Below are 21,391 nucleotides of genomic sequence, written 5' to 3' on the forward strand. Positions count from 1 at the left end.
TTCCACAACTTTTCTAGTACTTTTCCCTCCGCTGTTCGTAGCTTGTAAGTGCTAGCTCCTCCTACGTCAACCACTGTATAGGGCCCCTCCCAGTTCAGCCCCAGCTTTCCATCGTTCTCTTTCTTGGTATTGTGTGTCACTCGTCGCAGCACGAAATCCCCTATTTTGAACTATCGCGGCTTGACTTTCTTGTTATGCCGTCTCTGAAGGCATCGATGATACTCCTCTAGTCTGATTCGCACCACGTCTTTTCTCTCTTCTGCTAAAGTCATATCTGCTGGCAGTATGCTCTTATTCAGTCCCATTTCCACCGCTCTTGTTCGAGTTGTGGCTGCCACCATTTCTGAGGGGATCACGGCCTCGACTCCGTAAGCTAAAGAGAAGGGAGTTTCCCCGGTTGACGTTCGAGGCGTTGTCTTGTAGGCCCAGAGAACATGACTCAGCTCATCTGCCCACGCACCTTTCTTATCCTCCAGCTTTCTTTTGAGATTGTTCATAATGGTCTTGTTAGAAGATTCTTCTTGCCCGTTGCCTTCTGGATTGTATGGAGTTGAGAACCCTTGCTTCACCTTGTACGCTTGTAAGAATGCCTGTACTTTGGATCCTGTGAACTAGGTTCCATTGTCCGCAATGATAATATACGGGAACCCAAATCCACAGATGATATTCTCCCATAAGAATTTGATCACTTGTGCTTCCTTGACTTGTTGTAGGGATACTGCCTCGATCCATTTGGTGAAATAGTCTGTGGCCGCTAACATGAATCTCCTTTTGCTGCTAGCAATGGGCAGCGGACCCATTATATCCATTGCCCACATCGCGAAAGGCCACGGACTAGACACACTATGTAATGGTTCTGCTGGCGCAAAGATCATCTGAGCAAACCTCTGACATTTATCACACCGCTTAGCATAGTTCACGACATCCCTCTTCATGTGTGGCCAAAAGTAACCCTGCGTTATCAATCTGTGCGCTATTGTTCTGCCTTCCAAATGACTTCCACAGTCTCCCCTATGTAACTCCGCCACCACCTCTATGGCCAGCCTCGGCCCGAGACACTTCAACAAAGGCCCGCTAAAATTCTTTCGATATAACTCTCCTTTTATTAGTACGTTCCTCCGAGAAGTCTGCTCCAATCTCTTTTTCTCTTTTTTATTTATTACTACGTCCCCAGACAAAAAACTCTTGGTAGGCTTAATCCAACCCCCCTCTTCCTCCTCGGCCTGACATATCTCCGCCCCTTCCTCTTCCACTTCCTCTGTACTAGGTTTCTCCAATTGCTTTATTTTTATCACTCTCTCTTTGGACTTAGGAATTGCAGCGGCCACGTATGCTAAGGCATCGGCATGTCTGTTCTCTCCGCGACCCAGATGTACGAACTTGATCTTTGCAAACCTGGCGGCCCTCTTTTGTAGTACTTTCAAATATTTTACCATCCATAAGCATCGCGCGGCAAACCCCCTATTTGCCTGGCACACTACCAAATTCGAGTCCGAATACACCGTCAGCTCTTTTACCCCCACATCCTCTGCCATTCTCATACCCGCTATTACCGCCTCATACTCTGCCTCATTGTTGGATGCCGCGAACCCTAACTTCATGATTAACTCCATTACGTTGTTCTCCGGCGTAACCAATACCACTCCTATCCCACTGCAAGCGTCTGTGGCTGTCCCGTCGGCGAATACTCTCCACCCATTTCTCTGGTCCCTAGGGTCTAACCAGTCCTGCTCAATGATTTTCTCCGGCTCCATGATCATCTCTTCTCCCCTGGTGGGATCCTCCGCTAGAAACTCTGCTAAGAATTCTGCCACCACCTGCGCCTTCTCCGCTGTCATGATCTGATATTATATCTCGTAAGAACTTAACATTACTGCCCATTTCAGCATCCTCCCAGATTTTTATGCTTTCAACGCTTGCTTTAAGGGCAGATTTGTCACTACCACTACTAAGTGTGCTTCAAAGTATGGTTTCAACTTTAAGGTAGAGAAAACCAATGCCAAGGCATACTTTTCGACTCTGCTATATCGGGTCTCGGCATCCATCAATGTTTTACTTTGGAAGTACACCGGCTTTTCTAACTTACCCACAATTCTGACTAGCACTGAGCTAATTGCATACTCCGTGACCCCTAAATACAAATATAGTTTTTCTCCCTGTTCTGGCCGCGACAACAGAGGGGCCTTACCTAGATAATTCTTCAACTCCTGGAATGCCTCCTCGCATTCCGCAGTCCATACGAAATCCAGAGTGCTTCTCAGCAACCGAAACAACGACTTACACTTGTCCGACGACTTTGAGATGAACTTATTCAAAGTCGCGACCCTTCTGCCGATCCTCAGACCTCTTTGGCGTCTGGAGGCGACATCTCAACCAGGGCTCTTATCTGTTCAGGATTGGCCTCTATTCCCCAGTAAGTAACTATGTACCCCAGAAACTTCCCCGTAGTAACGCCGAATGTACACTTATTTGGTTTAAGCTTTAAATTGTACGACCGTAGTATATTGAACATTTCTTTCAAACCCTCTAAATGTTCTTCCTCTGACATACTCTTTTCCACCATGTCGTCTATGTAAATCTCAATCCCCTTTCGGATCTTGTTTTCAAACATTTTCTCCCCTAGCCGCTGAAATGTAGCCCCGACATTCTTCAACCTAAATGGCATTCTCCTATAGCAATACGTACCGCCTTCTACCACGAAGGTTGTCTTCTCCTGATCTGGCCCATACATGGCGACCTGGTTATATCCTATAGATGCGTCCATGAAAGAAAATATTTTAAACCCTGCAGTTCTATCCACTAACTCATCTACTCTCGATATAGGGTAGGTATCTTTAAGACATTCTGAATTCACGTCAGTGAAGTCGACAAACATATGTACCTTGCCATTCTTCTTAGGCATCGCGACCACATTTGACAACTAGTCGGTGAACGACACCTCTCGTATTATACCTGCCCCCTTCAACCTCGCAACCTCCTCGCGAATTCCTTCGGCAAACTTCAGCCTAATGCCTCACATCTTTTGTCTTATTGGCTTAGCATCTTCCCTCATATGTAACTTATGACATGCGAATTCTGGGTCTAATCCGGTGACCTCCTCAATCGTCCACACAAATACATCTTTATTGGCAGACAAAAACTGTACTAACTTAACCTTCCATTCCTCAGACAAACTAGAACCTACTGATGTGAACTTCTCCTCATCGCCTTCCCCTAAATTCACTACTTCTATCTCATCCAAGGTCTTCGGTCCCTCTGTCGACTCCACCGACCCCTCCCCGGCGGTGCACTGTAATTGCTATGCCTGCCTTTTCCTGGAATGTGAAGTCTCTTCCTCTGAACCATGGATCAATCTCTTCACTGTACTCTGATGACTGTTTTTGGCTGTCACCTGATCCCCGCGGACCTCATATACCCCGGTAGGAGTAGGGAATCGGATCACTTGGTAGTATGTAGAAGGGACCGCTTTCATCTCGTGAATCCACCTCCTTCCTAGGATGGCGTTGTATTACGAATTGGCATCCACCACTTTGAACCTCGAGAACACTGTAACTGGTCCCGTGGTCACTAGGAGTAGAAGTTCCCCTAAGGGTTCCGTCATGCTTCCGTTGAACCCATACAAATTTGTCGGTGAGGGCCTCAACTGCTTCATTTCTATCTTCATTTCCTCCATTGTCCCTCTAAATAGTAAATCCACCGCACTGCTGCAGTCAACTAGCACTCTCTTTACCATGTAATTTCCCATCGCCACCGTGATCATAAACGCATCCTCATGTAGGGAATCGATTGCCTGAAGGTCCGCGTCGGTGAACATTGTGCTTCCCCTTCCATTCGCGGACCAGGGGGTTACCCGCGAATGTCCTGTCAATTCATGGACCTGTTATATGCTCGCCGCTCGCCTTATCCTGTCTCGGTGTGCATTGTGGCTTAATATCTCTCCACTGAAGATTACGTTGATCGTTCCCAATATCCTCCCCTAGGTCGGTGCTTTCTCTACTTTTTCCTCTTCTGTTATAAATTCCTTCAATAACCCCTTTCCTATCATCCTCTGAATCAACCATCTCAACGCGTAGCATCCGTCCGTCTCATGGTTATGTATCTGATGGTATGCGCAATAGGGTTTACCTTGCACCTCCACTGGTTTGGTTAGCAGACCTTCATACCCCGGCAAATTTTGAATCAATGGTAGTATCTCGCTCAACGACTTGTTCAATGGCACTTGTTCTACTTCGCGATAGGGCTTTTTGTCTCGACTCTCCCTCCTAGCCTCTTCTTTGCCCCTCTCGGGCCATGATGAATATCCTCGGTATCCGCTGCCTCCTTTGTCCGATGATTCATATCGCCGATGACCCTCGCCTTTTTCCAGCGATAACACTACCTTCCGCGGCCTTCTCACCTCCTTTTGAATGGTGTCTTCGTATCTGATGTACTTCTCCACCCTCGGGTATAGCTCCTGTAATGTTGTAATTTCATTCTTGGCTACCGACTCATGTACCCTCGTTCCCGGATGCAATCCTCTCTCGGAAGCTATCACTGCAATCCTTCCATCTAGATTCTCCACTTTCAAGGTCTCTGCCTTGAATCTACACAAGAAGTCAATCACCGATTCAGCGGACCTTTGTCTTACATTGAACAAGGCTGCGATATCAACAACACGCTTTTTCTGGTGTATAAAATGGTCAATGAACGCCTGCTCTAACTCCTGAAAGCTACGAATACTCTTAGAAGGTAATCTGTAATACCAGTCAGATGTTCCCCCTTTTAAGCTTGCCGGGAACATCATGCATCTTAACCCGTCATACCGTGGCTCCTGCCACAGCAGCATCTGCTTCCGGAAGTGATGAATATGGTCCGCGGGGTCTCCAGTCCCATCATACCTTTCAAAACTTGGCTAGTTGAAGCTCTTCGGCACCTCAGACTTCCAGATCACGTCCGCCAGTGGGTTGCGGTTCAATCCTGCCACCACCTGACTTGTCGCACCTCCCATGCCCTTGGCCTGTTCCATACTAGCTTTCAGATCACTGGCAATCATTTCTCTAACTTGCTCTGATAAACAAAAAAATATAAAAAGTTTACCTACGAAATGAAAGATGAAACTCAAAACGTAAGTAAACTAAAACTTTATTTTTGCTAATTGCTATCAAGTTTTATACTCTCAATTCTATCGAAATAGAGTGGAGTAACAAATTCGTTCCACTCCTAGTTCTTTAGCATGCGATGGTTTCGTGTCAACTAATGAATCATAAGTCTAGTGAGAGATTTACGAGGGGAATTCTATACTACGGGGTGTATTCAATTGACAAGTTATGAATAACGGAATGCTACGGAATACTAAAATGTGAATCTAGATAAAGAATTAGAGGGGAAGTGAATCCACCTCGAATCCAACTTAATCACCTAGCATAGACTGTTGTAATCCAATTCTTACGTTCTTACGGTAAGAATTGCTTGTTCTAATCCCTAATTAGCATGTCATTTCTGCCAATTATAACTAGCATGTGAGGTCGTCCACCCATTCTCATGGCGAAACACGACCTTCTAGAATGGAATAGACTCTACACTATACAACTAAGTTTTCATCAAGGCTTCATCAGCCCCTCTAATGGAGGTTTTAGCCTTGATTCATCAAACCATTATTTCTCATTGAATTATAACTAAACATCATACCAAAATTCTAACTTGGCTAATTTAACTAACAATACTTCAATCTAATTACTCAGAAATGATACTCAACAAGAATTAAAATTAGATCTATAAATTGAAATGACAAAATCGAAATTGAGAAACTAGCTATTTTATTTATCAAACTAATGAAGAATAATGATTCTAAAGATTAATCTAAAACAAGAATTAAAATGAACTAAACTTAATTTTACTTAATGAAAACTAGATCTATAATTATCTATAGTTTTAGGTCTAACTAGCTACCATTAACCAAGAGCTAAGCTTTTGTTTTTATATGTTTCAGATCCAAAAAATCGTGCATGGGCTTGGAGCCATGTTTTGGGCCAGAGAATCAGGCCCAAAACCCAATTCTTTCAGTCTAAAAAGGCCTCTTCAGCTGCAGTTAGCTTCAACAGATTTTTTGTCCACTTTTTCTTATCTGATTGGGCCAAGGCTCGGACCATTAGAACGCTCTTTCCGAGCCGGTCGTTTTGACATAAGGTAGACCCAATTCCGAGGTCTGAGTCCAAAGATACGGCCTTCGAAGTTCTCACGACTTTTGTGTCTTTGTAAGCCACGCCCGCGTTGACTTTGACTTTTCAGCTTTGACCGGGCTTTAGAAAGGCTTTGTCTTCTTGAATCTGGGCCTTTAATCACAGAACTCCTTAGCAACCAACCATTTCTCATTTATCTCATCAAAGTGGCACATTTCTGCACATAATTGACTTTGAAGCCTGAAACGCATAAAAACACGTAATCAGTATTAACTCTTAATTATTACTCACATAATTGGTCTAAAAGTATGATACATTACGGGGTTAAAACTACAGTTTTGGGCTCTTATCAAACCACCCCAAACAGCATTTTGCTTGTCCTCAAGCAAATATGAGAAATTAGAATAAGTGACCAAAATGGAGTTCTAACTACTCGTTTATTTGAGTGCGATTGCATTGACCATATGCAACAAAGCCTTAGACTACTAGGAATTCCCTAGTGGACGAAGTTATAGCCTCGTGAGAGTTTTCCATGAAGGTACTCACAAACTTCATCTATACTACAACGACTAAGAAATAAAACTATTGTTTCCTCATTCATGTCTCAACTATCTATACATCTCACTAGCAAATGAATAAGAATAACCAAGTCAAAACCTAAACTAATATATGCATAATAATCAATCATCTATGATACAAATATATATACTATGAGTAATACTATGAAATGCTTAGCAGGTTCGTTTCTGAAAACTCGAAATAGCGTCCTTAAGTAGGTCCTCACATAAATGTCAAGACAAAACCACTCACGATTTTTCCGCTCAAGTTTCATTTGCTGCCGATTAATGCGCGATGGGCACACTTTACCTTACAATCTCAATGACAAACAAGGAAGCCGGAGTCGATCAAACACATCTGCCACTTACTATCACACTAACCTATTCCTAATTGAGCTAGAGGTCTTTATTAGGTGTTGCGGGGATTAGGAGATGGTTTAAGAAGGAAGGAAATGGATATTCAAAAGGACAAGTCTGAGATAATAGAGTCTTCACATTATGTAACTTAGAGAAAACCTTGTTATTTTCTTTTGCTTCTATATTTTGTTTTCATCCTTAGCCATATTTTTCTTTTTCTTTTCTTTGGCTTTTGACTCCCTTTTATTCTATTTTTGGAGTTTTTATTTATTTCTATTTTTCTTTTTCTTTTCCTTAGATGGAAACTTTTTTTTTTTTTTTTTTTTGAAGTGACTAACTAATTTTTGTTTACACAGGTTTTTCTCTTCTTCTTTCTTCACTCATTTTATTCTCAGACTTATTCTAGATTGGGTAAGTTGAATTTTTTATTTTGTTTTGTTTTTGTAACAAGGTAAAGGAATTGTGGTTTATGGAAGGCTAAAGAAAGGCTCAGAGGGGCGACTAGCGGAAAATAATTCATAGATTTGAATTTCTGGCTATATCGATCCGAAGAGGGCCTAAATTCTCGCTTAGGATATGACATAGTGATCAAGCAAGTGGACGTGTGATTTCTCTATCTGGATTTTACTTCTACCTTGTGTCATTTCTCAAATGTTTCGCTCATATAAGGTTTTAGGCTATATTCTCACAGGATTTGTAGAATAAGTACTCTAGCCTAGTTTTCAGAAACTTACTGCTAACAATAATAGATACTCATGTAATATATTTATAGATAGATGCAAAGATTATTACCCACATATTAACCTAAGTTTCTAACAATTATTATGATGCAAAAGTTACGTGAGACTTCTAGATTATTAAGAGCATAGAGATAGAAAACAATACCCATATTCCTAAGTGTATAGCATAACTTATTTATTTATATTTTTGAATTTTTGAAATATTAACTAGAAAACAAATGCATATTATACATATTTATATCCTAACAGATGCCTTAATTACACGTGTTTCTATGCCCCCCCCCAAACAAGAAGCATGCTTTGTCCTCAAAGCATTTAAATAAAGATGGTAGAAAAATACCATGGAAACGCTGCGGAAATTCGGAACATCTGCAAAACAAGGTTAAAACGTACTAATATAAAAACTGACGCAACTCTATAAGAGTTCCTCCCATTATGGGGTTAACAAGAATCAAATTGCTTGGGACATAAGCAGACACTAACTAGAATGAAAACTTACCTTATCTCCCGCTTAAGCATCCTCCTCCTCATCAAAGAGATGAGGTTCCTTCGCATCCTGCCAGGCCATTATAACTTGCCAAGCTTGCCGCCATTTATCATCTACTAATGCTAACCTGTTAAGTGTTATTATGTCTGATGGGATGTGCGGGGCGACCAAATGAGGCTGCACCTACCATCCCCGCCAAGTCATAATTCGCAATGAGCGAAACACCCAATTGGTGGGTCTCATGACTTCAACCCTTTTCCAATCTATGAATTGGGCACAGAATACAGGTAAACAACTACGCATGATGCGGCTTACCAAAACAGGCATAAGAAGATACTTACGCCTCATGCTTTGGGCTCTCTTAAGACTAGTGACTAAAACTCGGGGAATGTCATATCGACGACGTCCCTCAGCTAAAGCGAGGAAAATGTCACCAGCAGTACTGTTTGCAGAAGTGAACATTCCCCCAAAATATTCATCAGGATGAATAACATGGTGGTGCCTACGTTTAGGGACAGGCTACCAAGGGTAATGCTATATCGCCCCTGGTCCATTACTCGAAATACCCCTCCCCCATAATACTCATGGAAATATGTATAATCATAAAGGTATGCATTATCGGTCATATATCCCCATGTGTGAACAGGATCAGGTATTGGTAATCCCGAAACTAAAGCTACCACATATTTATTGAATTCTAGTGTCGTGTCATCGACTATGAAGGAGAATTCTTGTTCTCCATCCTGATTACAATAGAATCTAACGTGGTCGTAAAAATAAGCAAGTAAGCTGTGCTGAATATGAATCGTCATCACTTACCAGTAGATGGCACCATCCTAACTGCAGGATCCTGTTTCGGAACTAATGTCCATAGGTCTCGGTTCCCAACACGTCTTCGAAAGATTGTTCATGTATGACTATAGAAGATGTCATCTCAACTACTCTTTTGAACAACTCCAAAAATCCTGGAACAACCCTCAAAAAATTGGAAATTTTCGTGTTTACAGAGGGCAGGGCAGCTTCGGGTGTTTTGGATTTACAGTGTGTTTTTGAAGTCGCTTCAACTTTGGCGCAGGTGCGCTCGTAAGTGCTGAAACAAAAATTTACAAGGAAAAAGAAGGAAAAGCTTGGAGTGAAAGGTGAGAGATGATGGTGGGGTGTAGTGTGGGTTGTGAGTGTAGAATGAAGGAAGTTTAAATAGGTTATGAGCTTCCAAAACGAATCGGCAAGTTGCCAAATTGTTTAAGGCAATTTCTGGAAATAGAAAATTTCCAAACCCGAAAACGGAAACAAACCATATTTTTTATTTTATAACAACCCTGGTATCTTTTATACTAGATTTAGAATAGTAACTTCTAAACTCTCCTAGATTCCATGCTACCACTACAAATAATCATAGATATGCCGATATCAGCCAAATTCTCAACCTTTACTCCAAGACAACTTTACAGAAGATGATCATATAACGACTTATGCTCGGTATAAATATTACCACCCCCAAACAATTCGGGAAGGTGGGATTAATGATAAAGACACGCACAATTCGAAAATAACCAATTATATTAAAAAAAATTTAAATCCAAACAACATAAAACAAACACATTAATATTTAAATTTAACAACTGAATTAAAATCCAACTAATAAAACAATAAAAATAATGAAATAACAGCGAACACAAACTGATGGTGAACACCTAGCCATGTGATGAAGATGTACCCTGAGATAGAGATTGGTCCTGGGATGAAAATTGGCTTGAGCCATCTGTCCTTCGGTGACGACGCTCATGCCTCTCAGACTCGGCTGAAACAGAATCCTCCATGGGTGGCATGCGTCGTAGCATCTCTATTCGGAACAAGTGTTGTGCTTCCATCTCGGATCCCGATCGCATCTTGGGCTTGGTGATCTTTGGTGGATAGTCTCCATGTTAGACAAGATATCTTTCGACCCCTTTCGAAAGCATTTCAACTCTCTACGAAGGTTCGCTTTGTTTATTTCAAAGTACAATCTGCCTATCTCGGATATCTTCACAAATAAATACCATAAACTTAACGCGAAAGCCGGTTTAAAGCACTTGCATGCGTTCTAAATTAGAACTACAACTATCTAATGCATCATCATCCGGACATGCCATATCCTCCCTTTCATCCTCCGACTCAATCACATCATCTTCCGACATAACCGCCAAGTCTTTTGGATGCACTTTCAAGATAAATAGTTGCATTTGAATGCAACTTGATCATAATAAGGGGCAGATTTTGTGACAACTCTAAATGAGAGCATGATCTTAGTGATCAATACGGGAAGAGGGCTAATGCTCTTTCCCTCCTCTAATCACCTTAAAAATTAAATCGAGGATGCAGAAATTATACTTATTCGTTTGCAAAATCCGAGAACGCGGGACATTGCGGACCGATGTCGTGACTTTTTTTTCTTTCCGAGGGGCGTTCCTACCAATCCAATCGAGCTACAGCCTGATTGGTTGGTTCTTTGTTACTGGCGGACGAATGAGAACTCGTATTGTATTCACCCTCCGTGACAGTATCTTTCATCAAAGCAGGAACTCCAGTATACTGGGATTCCTGAATGGTCATTTCTAGGTTGCTTTCAGGCGTAACGCCTAACAGCTTAGCCAGTAACTGTCGCGTTACTTCCTTTCTCGTTCCTGCTACCTTAATGAAAATTCTATCCCCCTCCAATTCTCACTTCTTATAAAATTGTTCTACCAAATCAAAGTGGTAGAACTCCTCAGTCGAGTGCTAGAGTCCATTCTAATCCCTTCTAATCATCTCCACCGTGTAGAATGGCGCGAAACGGTCGGGCCTAAATGCTTGTTCCGGCAAAATTCTTTGTCGTAGCGCCATTGAAGTTTTTGAAACAACCAATGGTTTTGTAGACGGTGTAGGAGGCGAGTTTGATGTAAAACAACCTAAAACACTGGTGGTGGTGATGGTGGGTACGGTGGCAGGTTGGAAGCTTGAATTGGTGGCTGTTTTCGGTGGTGAGGAAATTTTGTTTGAGAGGACTCGGGCTGTTGGTTACAATGGGCGTGGTGTAGATAGGTGTGTTTTTGTGTTTTCTTATTTTTTATTTTTTTTTATTTGGGTGTTTAAGTTTTGTTTTAACTTTTGGTAATTAGCGGGATTGGAGAAGGAAACAAACTGTGCATTTTTGGGAAGGAAGGAAACGCACAGACGTGCGTGCGATTTGGGCCCAAGCCCAATTCGAATTCCGAACTTTTCCGATATTTCCCGCAATTTCAAATTCAATTTGCCGCTTCGCTACTGGTCCGATTTTGGCCAATGAGTTATGGAAATGATCAGTAGAGAATTTCCAATCCAATAATCCGTAAAACACTCAATTCCAACCATGGGTGACGTATAAGAAGGTGGAAAATGCCTCGAAGTGCGTGAGTGACATAAGTTAGGCGAACGAAGGGAATCTATGTTATAGATAATGTCAACCCGAATGAACTACGACTAACGGGCCTAAGCAACACAATGAAAAGTTCGAGCAATCCAGATGGAAAGATCGACTGCCCACCCCCAAACAAATTTTTAAACACAAAATTTGTTTTAACCGTAGGTCGTTTAAAGTCAGATTCCCAAGACTTGTTGGATTGCTATTTCTATGATTTTAGAATTTTTATTATTATTATTATTATTATTTTTTTTTATTTTTTTTTTTTTATTAGTTTATCATAAGAAAAACGAAAAACAATAAATACATAATTCACCCCATAGAGGAACATGACTCAAAAATCGAGAACACATGCAAAAGTTGGAGACGTGAATTATGTGAAACGTGGACTTAGGATCCGGTACTTACAGCCACACACTCCATAGGGAGGGCCCAGTTACCTGAATGGTGCACTTACCACTATATGGAAGTGAAAGGAAGTACACCAAAAGACAAATGTCAGTCCTCATTTACAGGGTCTTGTAAAAGGACTTCCTCTACATTAGGGGACAGAAGCTCGTGAAAATGTTTTAACTGTTGGCCATTGACTTGAAAGGTATTGTTATCCTTGGGATTTACCAAGGTGATTGCCCCGTAAGGGGTGACTTCAGTAACCAGAAAAGGACCAGACCAACGGGTTTTTAGTTTCCCTGGGAAAATATGTAGACGGGAGTTATAAAGCAAAACCTTTTGACCAACCACAAACTCTTTGCGTAAGATTTGCTTATCATGAACACGTTTCATGTTAGCTTTATAATCCTTCGCGAGATTGTAAGAATCGCTATGGATTTCTTCAATCTCATTCAATTGCAATTTGCGTTTTACACCCGCCTCATCAATATTGAAGTTAAGACTTTTTATAGCCCACAGAGCACGGTGCTCTATTTCAACGGGCAAATGACAAGGTTTCCCAAATACAAGTCTAAAAGGAGACATACCTATAGGAGTTTTGAAAGGAGTTTTATATGCCCATAAGGCATCCGATGGACGCTTCGACCAGTCTTTCCTATCAGGATTTACAGTTGTTTCTAAAATCTTTTTGATTTCCCTATTAGAAACTTCTACTTGTCCGCTAGTTTGTGGATGATAAGGAGTTACTACTTTGTGTGTAAAGTAGTAACTCCATACTTTTTCACTAGGGATGCAACAACTCTGTTGCAAAAATGTGTTCTACCATCACTAATGATGGCTTTAGGATTGTCAAAACGACAAAAAATATACTCCTTAATAAAAAAAAATACCACTGTCTTATGGTCATTGCTACGGCAAGCCATGACTTCTATCCATTTAGACACGTAGTCCATGGCAACTAGAATATAAATGAAACCGTGGGAAATAGGGAAGGGACCCATGAAATCAATGCCCCAAATGTCAAAAATTTCTACTATCAAGATTGGATTTAATGGCATCATATTACGCTTCGTGATTCGCCTAAGTTGTTGGCAACGAATACACGTCTTGCAATGCACTTGGGCATCCTTAAAAAGGGTAGGCCAATAAAATCCACATTAAAGAACTTTAGCGGCTATTTTCATTCCACTAAAATGGCCACTGATAAATGTAAAATGAATAGTTTACCTACGAAATGAACGATGAATTCAATCCGTAAGTAAACTAAAACTCAATTATGCCAATCTCAATTATCAAAGCTTCTACTCTCGATGCGAATTGCACTAAGTGGAGTAGGAAGTTCGTTCCACTCCTAGTTCCCTAGCATGGATTGTTTTCTAAGTCTAAAAAATCAGTCTTAAGTCTAATGAGAGCTTTACGAAATGTTATGCTAACAAGACGCGTTAATTTAAATAACAAGATATATCAAATAACAAGATAAAATATAAACTAAGGTTAATCTACGAAAGCTACGGAAATACGATTGTTTGAATCTAGATAAAGAAATAGAGGGGAATTAAATCCACCTCGAATCCAACTTAATAACCTAGTATAGATTGTCGTATTTCGATTCTTACGTTTTAACGGCAAGAATTTCGAGTCCAATCCCTAGTGTTCATGGCATTTCTACCAAGTACTAACTAGCATGTGAGGTCGCCCACCCATTCTCATGGCGAAACACGACCTTCTAGAGTGGAATAGATTCTACAATGATTCTATACTAAACAACTAAGTTTTCATCAAGGCTTCTCAACCCCCTCTAATGGAGGTTTAGCCTTGAATCATTCCGCAATCATTTCCATTTAGATTAAAACTAAACATAATATAAAGCATTGAAATTTACTTAATTAAACAATAATGGAATCTAATTAATAACTAAGAATTGAATGATAACAAGAATTGAAATTAGATCTAATAAATTGTAAATGACAAAAATCGAAATTGATAAAGAATACTACTTTATTGATCTAATCAAATTGAAGAGCAAGATTCAAAGGTTTAATCTAATACCATAATTTAAATGGAACTAAACTTAATTAAAACAATTAAATCTAGATCTAGAAGCTATTCTAATGGCTACTTTCTATTCTAAGCTATCTACCCTAATTCTCTACTAAATAATCTACCATTAACAAAGAGCTAAGCTTTTGTTTTTATACATTCAGATCCAAAAATCGTGCATGGGCTTGGAGCCATGTTTTGGGCCAGAGAATCACGCCCAAAACCCAATTCTTTCAGTCCAAAAAGGCCTCTTCAACTAGATTTGGCTTCAACAGACTTTTCATCCACTTTTGCTCCTCTGATTGGGTCAAGGCTTGGACCATTACAAAGATCTTTCCGAGCCGGTCGTTTTGACATAAGGTAGGACCAATTCCGAGGTCTGAGTCCAAAGATATGGCATTCGAAGTTCTCACTGACTTTTTTGCTCCTTTATCTCGCTAAAGTGGCACATTTCTGCACATAATGGACTTTGAAGCCTGAAATGCATAAAAACACGTAATCAGTATTAACTCTTACTTATTATTCACATAATTGGTCTAACATTATGATTATTAAGGGGTTAAAACTACAGTTTTGGGCTCTTATCAAACCACCCCCAAACAGCATTTTGCTTGTCCTCAAGCAAAGATGAGAAATTAGAATAAGTGACCAAAATGGAGTTCTAACTACTCTCGTTTATTTGAGTGCAATTGCATTGACCATATGCAACAAGGCCTTAAACCACTAGGAATTCCCTAGTGGACGAAGTTATAGCCTCGTGAGAGTTTTCCAAGTGAAGGTACTCACAAACTTCATCTATACTACAACGACTAAAAAATAAAACTATTGTTTCCTTATTCATGCTCAACTATCTATACATCTCTCTAGCAATTGAATAAGAATAACCAAGTCAGAAACCTAAGTTAATATATGCATAATAATCTATCATCTACAATAAACATATACACAATGAGTAGTACTATAAAATGTTTAGCGAGGTTTGTTTTATGAGAACTTCGGAATAGCGCCCTTAAGTAGGTTCTCACAATAATAGTCAAGAAACAACACTGATTTTTCCACTCAAGTTTAGCTACTCCGATTAACAAGTGGGCACACTTTACCTTACAATCTCAATGACACACAGGAAGCCGGAGTCGATCAAACACATCTGCCACTTACTATCACACTAACCTATTCCTAATTGAGCTAGAGGTCTTTATTAGGTGTTACGGGGATTAGGAGATGGTTTAAGAAGGAAGGAAATGGATATTCTAAAGGACAAGTCTGAGATAATAGAGTCTTCATATTACGTAACTAGAGAAACCTTGTTATTTACTTTTGCTTCTACACTTTGTTTCCATCTTTAGCCATATTTTTCTTTTTCTTTTCTTTGGCTTTTGACTCCCTTTTATTCTATTTTTGGAGTTTTTATTTTATTTCTATTTTTATTTTTCTTTTCTTTGGATGGAAACTTCTTTTCTTTATTTTACGGAAGCAACTAACTAATTTTTGTTTACACAATGGTTTTTCTCTTCTTCTTTCTTCATCATTCTATTCTCGGACTTATTCTAAATTGGGTAGGTTGATTTTTTTTTTTTTTTTATTTTGTTTTGTTTTTGTAATGGGGTAAAGGAATTGTTGTTTCTGAAAGGGCTAATGAAAGGCTCGATTAGCTGACTAGCGAAAAATATACTTAGGTCAGAATTTCTAGCTATATCGATCCAAAAAGGGCCTAAATTCTCACTTAGGATATGGTTTAGTGATCAAGCAAGTGGACGTGTGATTTCTCTATCCAGATTTTATTTCTCCCTTGTGTCATTTCTCAAATGTTTCGCTCATATAAGGCTTTAGGCTATATTCTCACAGGATTTGTAGAATAAGTACTCTAGCCTAGATTTCAGAAACTTACTGCTAACAATCATAGATACTCATATAATATATTTATAGATAGATGTAAAGATTATTACCTATATATTAACCTAAGTTTCTAACAATTATTCGATGCAATGACTCATTGAGACTTCTAGATTTTTAAAAGCATGGAGAAAGAAACAATACCAATATTCCTAAGTGTATAGCATAACTTATTTATTTATATTTTTGAATTTTTGAAATATTAACTAGAAAACAAATGCATATTATACATATTTATATCCTAGCAGATGTCTTAATTACACGTGTTTCTATGCCCCCCCCCCAAACAAGAAGCATGCTTTGTCCTCAAAGCATTTAAATAAAGAGGGTAGGAAAAATACCATTGAAACGCGTGAAATTCAGAAACATCTGCAAAACAAGGTTAGAACGTACTAATATAGGAAATAAAAACTGACGCAACTCTATAAGAGTTCCACCCATTATGGGGTTAACAGAATTAAATTGCTTGGGACATAAGCAGACACTAACAGAAACTAAAACTTACCTCCCTCTCGGTTGTTATTCGTCATCTTCGTCATCCTCTACTTATATAAAGAAGTGAGGCTCCGCAAGCGCCCTGCCATGCTATGATAATTTGCCGGGCTTCACGCCATTTATCATCTATGGTTTCTAACCTATTAAGTGCCACTTGGTCTGATGGGGTGTAGGGTGCAACCTGGTGAGGTTGTATCCGCCACCCTTGCCAAGTCATTGCACGGAAAGATCGAATAATACTATTGGTGGGTCGCACCGTGTCTACCCTAATCCAATCCGTGAAACGTGTACAAAAACAGGAAAGAAACATAGCATAATACGTGAAATTAGAACAGGCATAAGAAGGTACTTATGCCTCATGGTATGGGCTCGTGCTAAACTAGACATCAAAGTTCTGGGAAGGTCATAGAACCGGCGTCCCGTGGCTAAAGCAAGGAAAACGCTGCAAGTGGTGTCATTCACAGAAGAAAAACGCCATTCCCCTAAAATGTTTAGCATAATCCAAAACATAACAGTTCCTATGTTCATGGACAGGCTACCAAGGGCAACGTTATAGTCCCCTTGGTCCTCAATCTGGGAAAATGCCCGCCCCATAAGCCTCGTTCAAAAACTCATAAGTGTAGACATGCATATTATCGACCCAATAGCACCATGGGTCTTGTATCTCAGCCGGGCATAGCAAGTCCAAGAACAAATGCTAGCAAGAACACGGTAATTTCCATTGGTTCATCGTCAATGTTGATGGAGAACACTTGTTCTCCATCCGGTCTCTCAAAGAAAAATGCAGTTATTATAAAAATAAGATGCAAGTGCTTGGAGAATAAAGTTCACCCGGTCTTACCATAAGAGGTTCCCGCCAACGATGTGATCACCTCATGAAACCAAGCACCGTAAGTAGTGCTTTGGAACAAATCTTCGAAAGACTGTTCGGTATTATTATAGGAGATGTCATCTCAAACTACGCCTGGAACAGCTGCAAAACAACCGGGCACAACTGGCGGAAAACGGAATTTTTCTGGTCCACGGAAGTCAGGTAGCGAGTCGCTCTTTGTATTTTGGAATTCCAGTGTTTGAGCCGAAGTCGCTTTGACTTGGGCATGGGCACGCCTCGAGCAAAATTTTTCGTCGAAGTGTAGAAGGCGGCCCCGAAGTGCTTGATTTGCTAAAATGGAGACGAAAACGGGAATCGCGGGTGTGAAGGGTGCGTGATGGAAGTTAGATGTAGTGTGAGTTGTGAGTGTAGAATGTATGAAGTTTATATAGGTTTTAAGTTGCTAAAACGGATCGGGAAGTTGCCAAAAGTATTTACGGCAGTTTTGAAATCCTAAAATTTCCAAACCCAAAACGGAAACAACTCATTTTCTTGATTCTAATTCAAACCCAAGATCTTTTAGGTTGATTTTATGATTGAATGTACCTATTTAATCTAGATTTCATCCTACAATGATTCTCAATCATAGATATGCCTAAACGGCCATAATTTCACCTTACTCTGCAATAAATTCTAACAATAGGGTTATATAAAAATAAAGCTTGAATTGATAAAACCACCCCCAAACAAGTTGGGAAGGTGGGATCAATATGAAACAACCACACATACTGAAAATAACCCCTTATATTAAAATTTTCATTCGGAGTACCTTTCGCTACAAAATTCAAATTACGAAAATAAAAGTTACATTACAATAAAAACAACAAAAATAAATAAAACAACAACCACTATCAATCCTCACACTCTCTAAACACCTCGCCACTGGTGGCGGAGGGCACACTCTCTAGTGGTGGCTCCTGGGCTCCCGAAGGTCCAGCAGCAGTCGTCCTTCGTCGACGACGCTCATGCCTCGTAGCTGTGTCCTCAGAAGCAGAGTCTGTATGAGGTGGGAAGCGTGCAAGCATATCCACTCTAAGTATTTTGGGCTTCCATCTCAGCCCTCGCCTGTTCCCATCTCTCATCCTCTCTCTGGGTGCGGAGCTCGAAGTTGTGATGAATAGTCGCCTGTCGAGTCCGGAGGTCTGCACAGATAGTGTTTAGTGAACGCATGCCCCTATGAAAGCGCGGCCATGCTACGCGCATCAGATCGACACAACACCTCGGAAGGCATCCATTATCAAAGCAAGTCACGCCCTCCTCATCCTCCTCCGAATCATCCTCATCCTCCTCCTCTATCTCATCCCGTTCCCTATCCTCGGGCAATTTCCAGCGTTGTTGGACACACTCCCTATAGATACACAGCGGGTTACGGTGCGGGGTAATGTAAATCCTATCGACGGAGTCGCTTTCATCTTCAAACATGATCTTGGTAATTAACACGGAAGAGGTGCCAAAGACTTTCCGACCCCCTAATCATGCTCTTCAGCAAAACTCCAAGATACAGAAATCGTACTTACGCTCTGGAGTACCCATAAGATGTGGAGGCAGTCGGACCAATGTCACCGACCTTGTCCTTCCCTAGGACATTCCGACCAATCCATCGAAGCCAGAAATTTGGTTGGTCCCGAGGGATGTCTGGCGAACACAATGGGAGTTTGTATTGTAGCTCCCATTGATGATCCACGCCCATCAAAGGCTCTACCCGTCAAACCGGGGCTCTGTAAAGTGGCATCGGATGGATTCTAGGCGGAATGCCTAGAATCTCACCAACGATCGATGAGTCAACTCCTTCCTCTTCTTCTTTACCAACACAAAATCCTACTCCCCTCCAACTCCCCGGTGTTGTAGAGAACCGTCCGGACCAAGTCTTCGTGGTAGAAGGCTTCGGTCGAAAGTACCACAAACTACTCCAGTCTCTACTAGCCATTTTGTCACCGTAAAACGGGCGAAGTGGTCGGCAAATGAAAACTTGCTCGGTAAAATTTGGCGTTGTTGAGCCATTTGAAGTTTGAATACGGTTTGGGGTTTGTAGAAGGTGTAGGAGTAATGAGGAAAGACCTTACTGATAAAAACGATGGTGGTGGTGATGTAGTAGTGGCAAAGACCAAATTTTGATTTTTTCGGTGGTTTTTGTTGGGTTAAATTGGTGGAGGTGGTGTGGTTTGGTTTTAGAGGAGATTTGAATTGGATGTTTGATGGTTGGCGTGAGTTATTTTGGTTTTCTTTTTAATTTTTATTTTGTTAGGGTTTTGAAGCTTTGTTAATGGCGGTGTGGAGAAGAAACGATGAACTGTAGGTGAAGGTAAGGGAGCGTGCGCGCTGTCCGTGGGCGCGGGTTGGGCCCAAGCCCAAAATCGAAATTTTTGATTTTTTTCGATTTTTTCGCGAACTTCAAATCAAAATTGCCGCTTCGTTACCGGTCCGATTTTTGCGAATGAGATATGGAAATGATCAGGAGAGAATTTCCTATCCAATGATCCATAAAACACTCTCTTCCGACTTTAGATGACATACGAGATAGTGGAAAACGCCTCGAAGTGCGTGCATGACTTAAGTTATGCGAACGAATGAACTCTAAATTAATAGATTATGTCAATCCGAATCGTAATACAATAAAACGGCCTAAGCAACTCTAATGGGACATAAAACATTTTAGTATGCGAACATTTAACACCCCACCCCCAAACAAATTTTTTTACGAAGCTTAGAAAATTTGTTTTAGAATGGTCTTTTAAAGTCGATTCGAGACTTTCTAGATTACTATGTTTTTTTTTTTTTTTTTTTTTTATTTTATTTTTAGAAGGAAAAACAATAAGCAATAAAGACATAATTCACACCATAGAGAAACATGACTCAAAAATCCGAGAAAAACATGCAAGAGTGGAAAACGTGAACTATGTGAACCGTGGACTTAGGATCCGGTACTTATAGCCACACACTCCATAGGGAGGGCCCGGTTACCTTAATGGTGCACTCACCAATATATTGAAGTGAAAGGAAGTGCACCAAACACAGAAATTGAGTCGTTTATAGTCAGATACTCGAGACTTTATCTAAAACATATGTATGAACATGCAGTTGATCATATATCAACAACCGAAATAGTTGTGGATCATTCCATAAATAAATATCACAGAAAACATATCCAAACACAATCAAGCACCAAGATTTCCTACGACGCAGCCTAGTGGAATCCAAACGAAGTCGGATAACCCTATTGTGTAACCTATCATGCACCTTCTTTTTAATTTTTGAATGCGTGGGTGTTTTAGTAAATAAGTGTGGAAAAGTGAATGGTTGTGGAGAATATGGTGGATATGGATAAGTTGTAGAAAGACAGCTGTATTAACAATGAGGATGTGGTTTTAGCACCGAACTCATTCATTGTGTGTGTAGGGACTGCCTCAATTCTGAAAATGAAGGTGTCAAATAGTTTGTCATTCCAAGTATCCGTTTGCTAGGAGGATTTTAAAAATTATGAAGCACGGGAGAAACAAAAGGATCGAAAGTGCAAAACTCGAGATTCCTTTGAAAGGGTGGAAGGAGGGGAGTCGAGGTGGATGTTGTGCAAGTTAGTTCTTGATAGGGTGAATTGTCACCTACTCGAAAAACTCATCGAATTCCTCATCTAGATTGGTCATATCCACATTACTATGGTAGTCCTCTACATCTTTGAGAAAGTCATCTATCCCGTCCTCATCAATAATATGTGTATCTACTAGTGTAGGAATGAAAATGTTGAGTCCGACTTTCCAAAGGAAAGAATTTTGGGCATATGACTATCGGGGAACGTGTTGTTGAAATAATCTCGAAAGCAACTTTTCGATCATGCTAACCTCTCCATCCATAGATCTAATCGTAATCGCTTGGTCCTTGTTTTAAAACATTGACTTCAAAAGAGCAAGATGGCCAAAAGACATGGACATTGAACCATCAACGGCAATTAATGAGCGCGATTGGCTGTTGCCGAGGAAAGGGCGCCCTA

At 40.4% G+C, this 21,391-nt stretch overlaps 1 protein-coding gene across 1 annotated transcript; it reads right to left on the reverse strand.

Annotated features, from left to right (window-relative positions):
* Positions 1-611: 611 nt before the first annotated feature.
* On the reverse strand, positions 612-1,838 carry LOC147525095 (uncharacterized). Its single transcript, XM_086578057.1, has one exon. The coding sequence runs from the start codon at positions 1,836-1,838 to the stop codon at positions 612-614; it is 1,227 nt and encodes a 408-aa protein (XP_086434183.1).
* Positions 1,839-21,391: the final 19,553 nt, after the last annotated feature.

Source organism: Coptis chinensis, chromosome 1, assembly GCF_015680905.1.
Source record: "Coptis chinensis isolate HL-2020 chromosome 1, ASM1568090v1, whole genome shotgun sequence".
Taxonomy (NCBI): Eukaryota; Viridiplantae; Streptophyta; class Magnoliopsida; order Ranunculales; family Ranunculaceae; genus Coptis; species Coptis chinensis.

Excerpts from the sequence above, each read along its gene's own strand:
- LOC147525095 (XM_086578057.1), bottom strand. The coding sequence starts at position 1,838 with ATGACAGCGGAGAAGGCGCAGGTGGTGGCAGAATTCTTAGCAGAGTTT.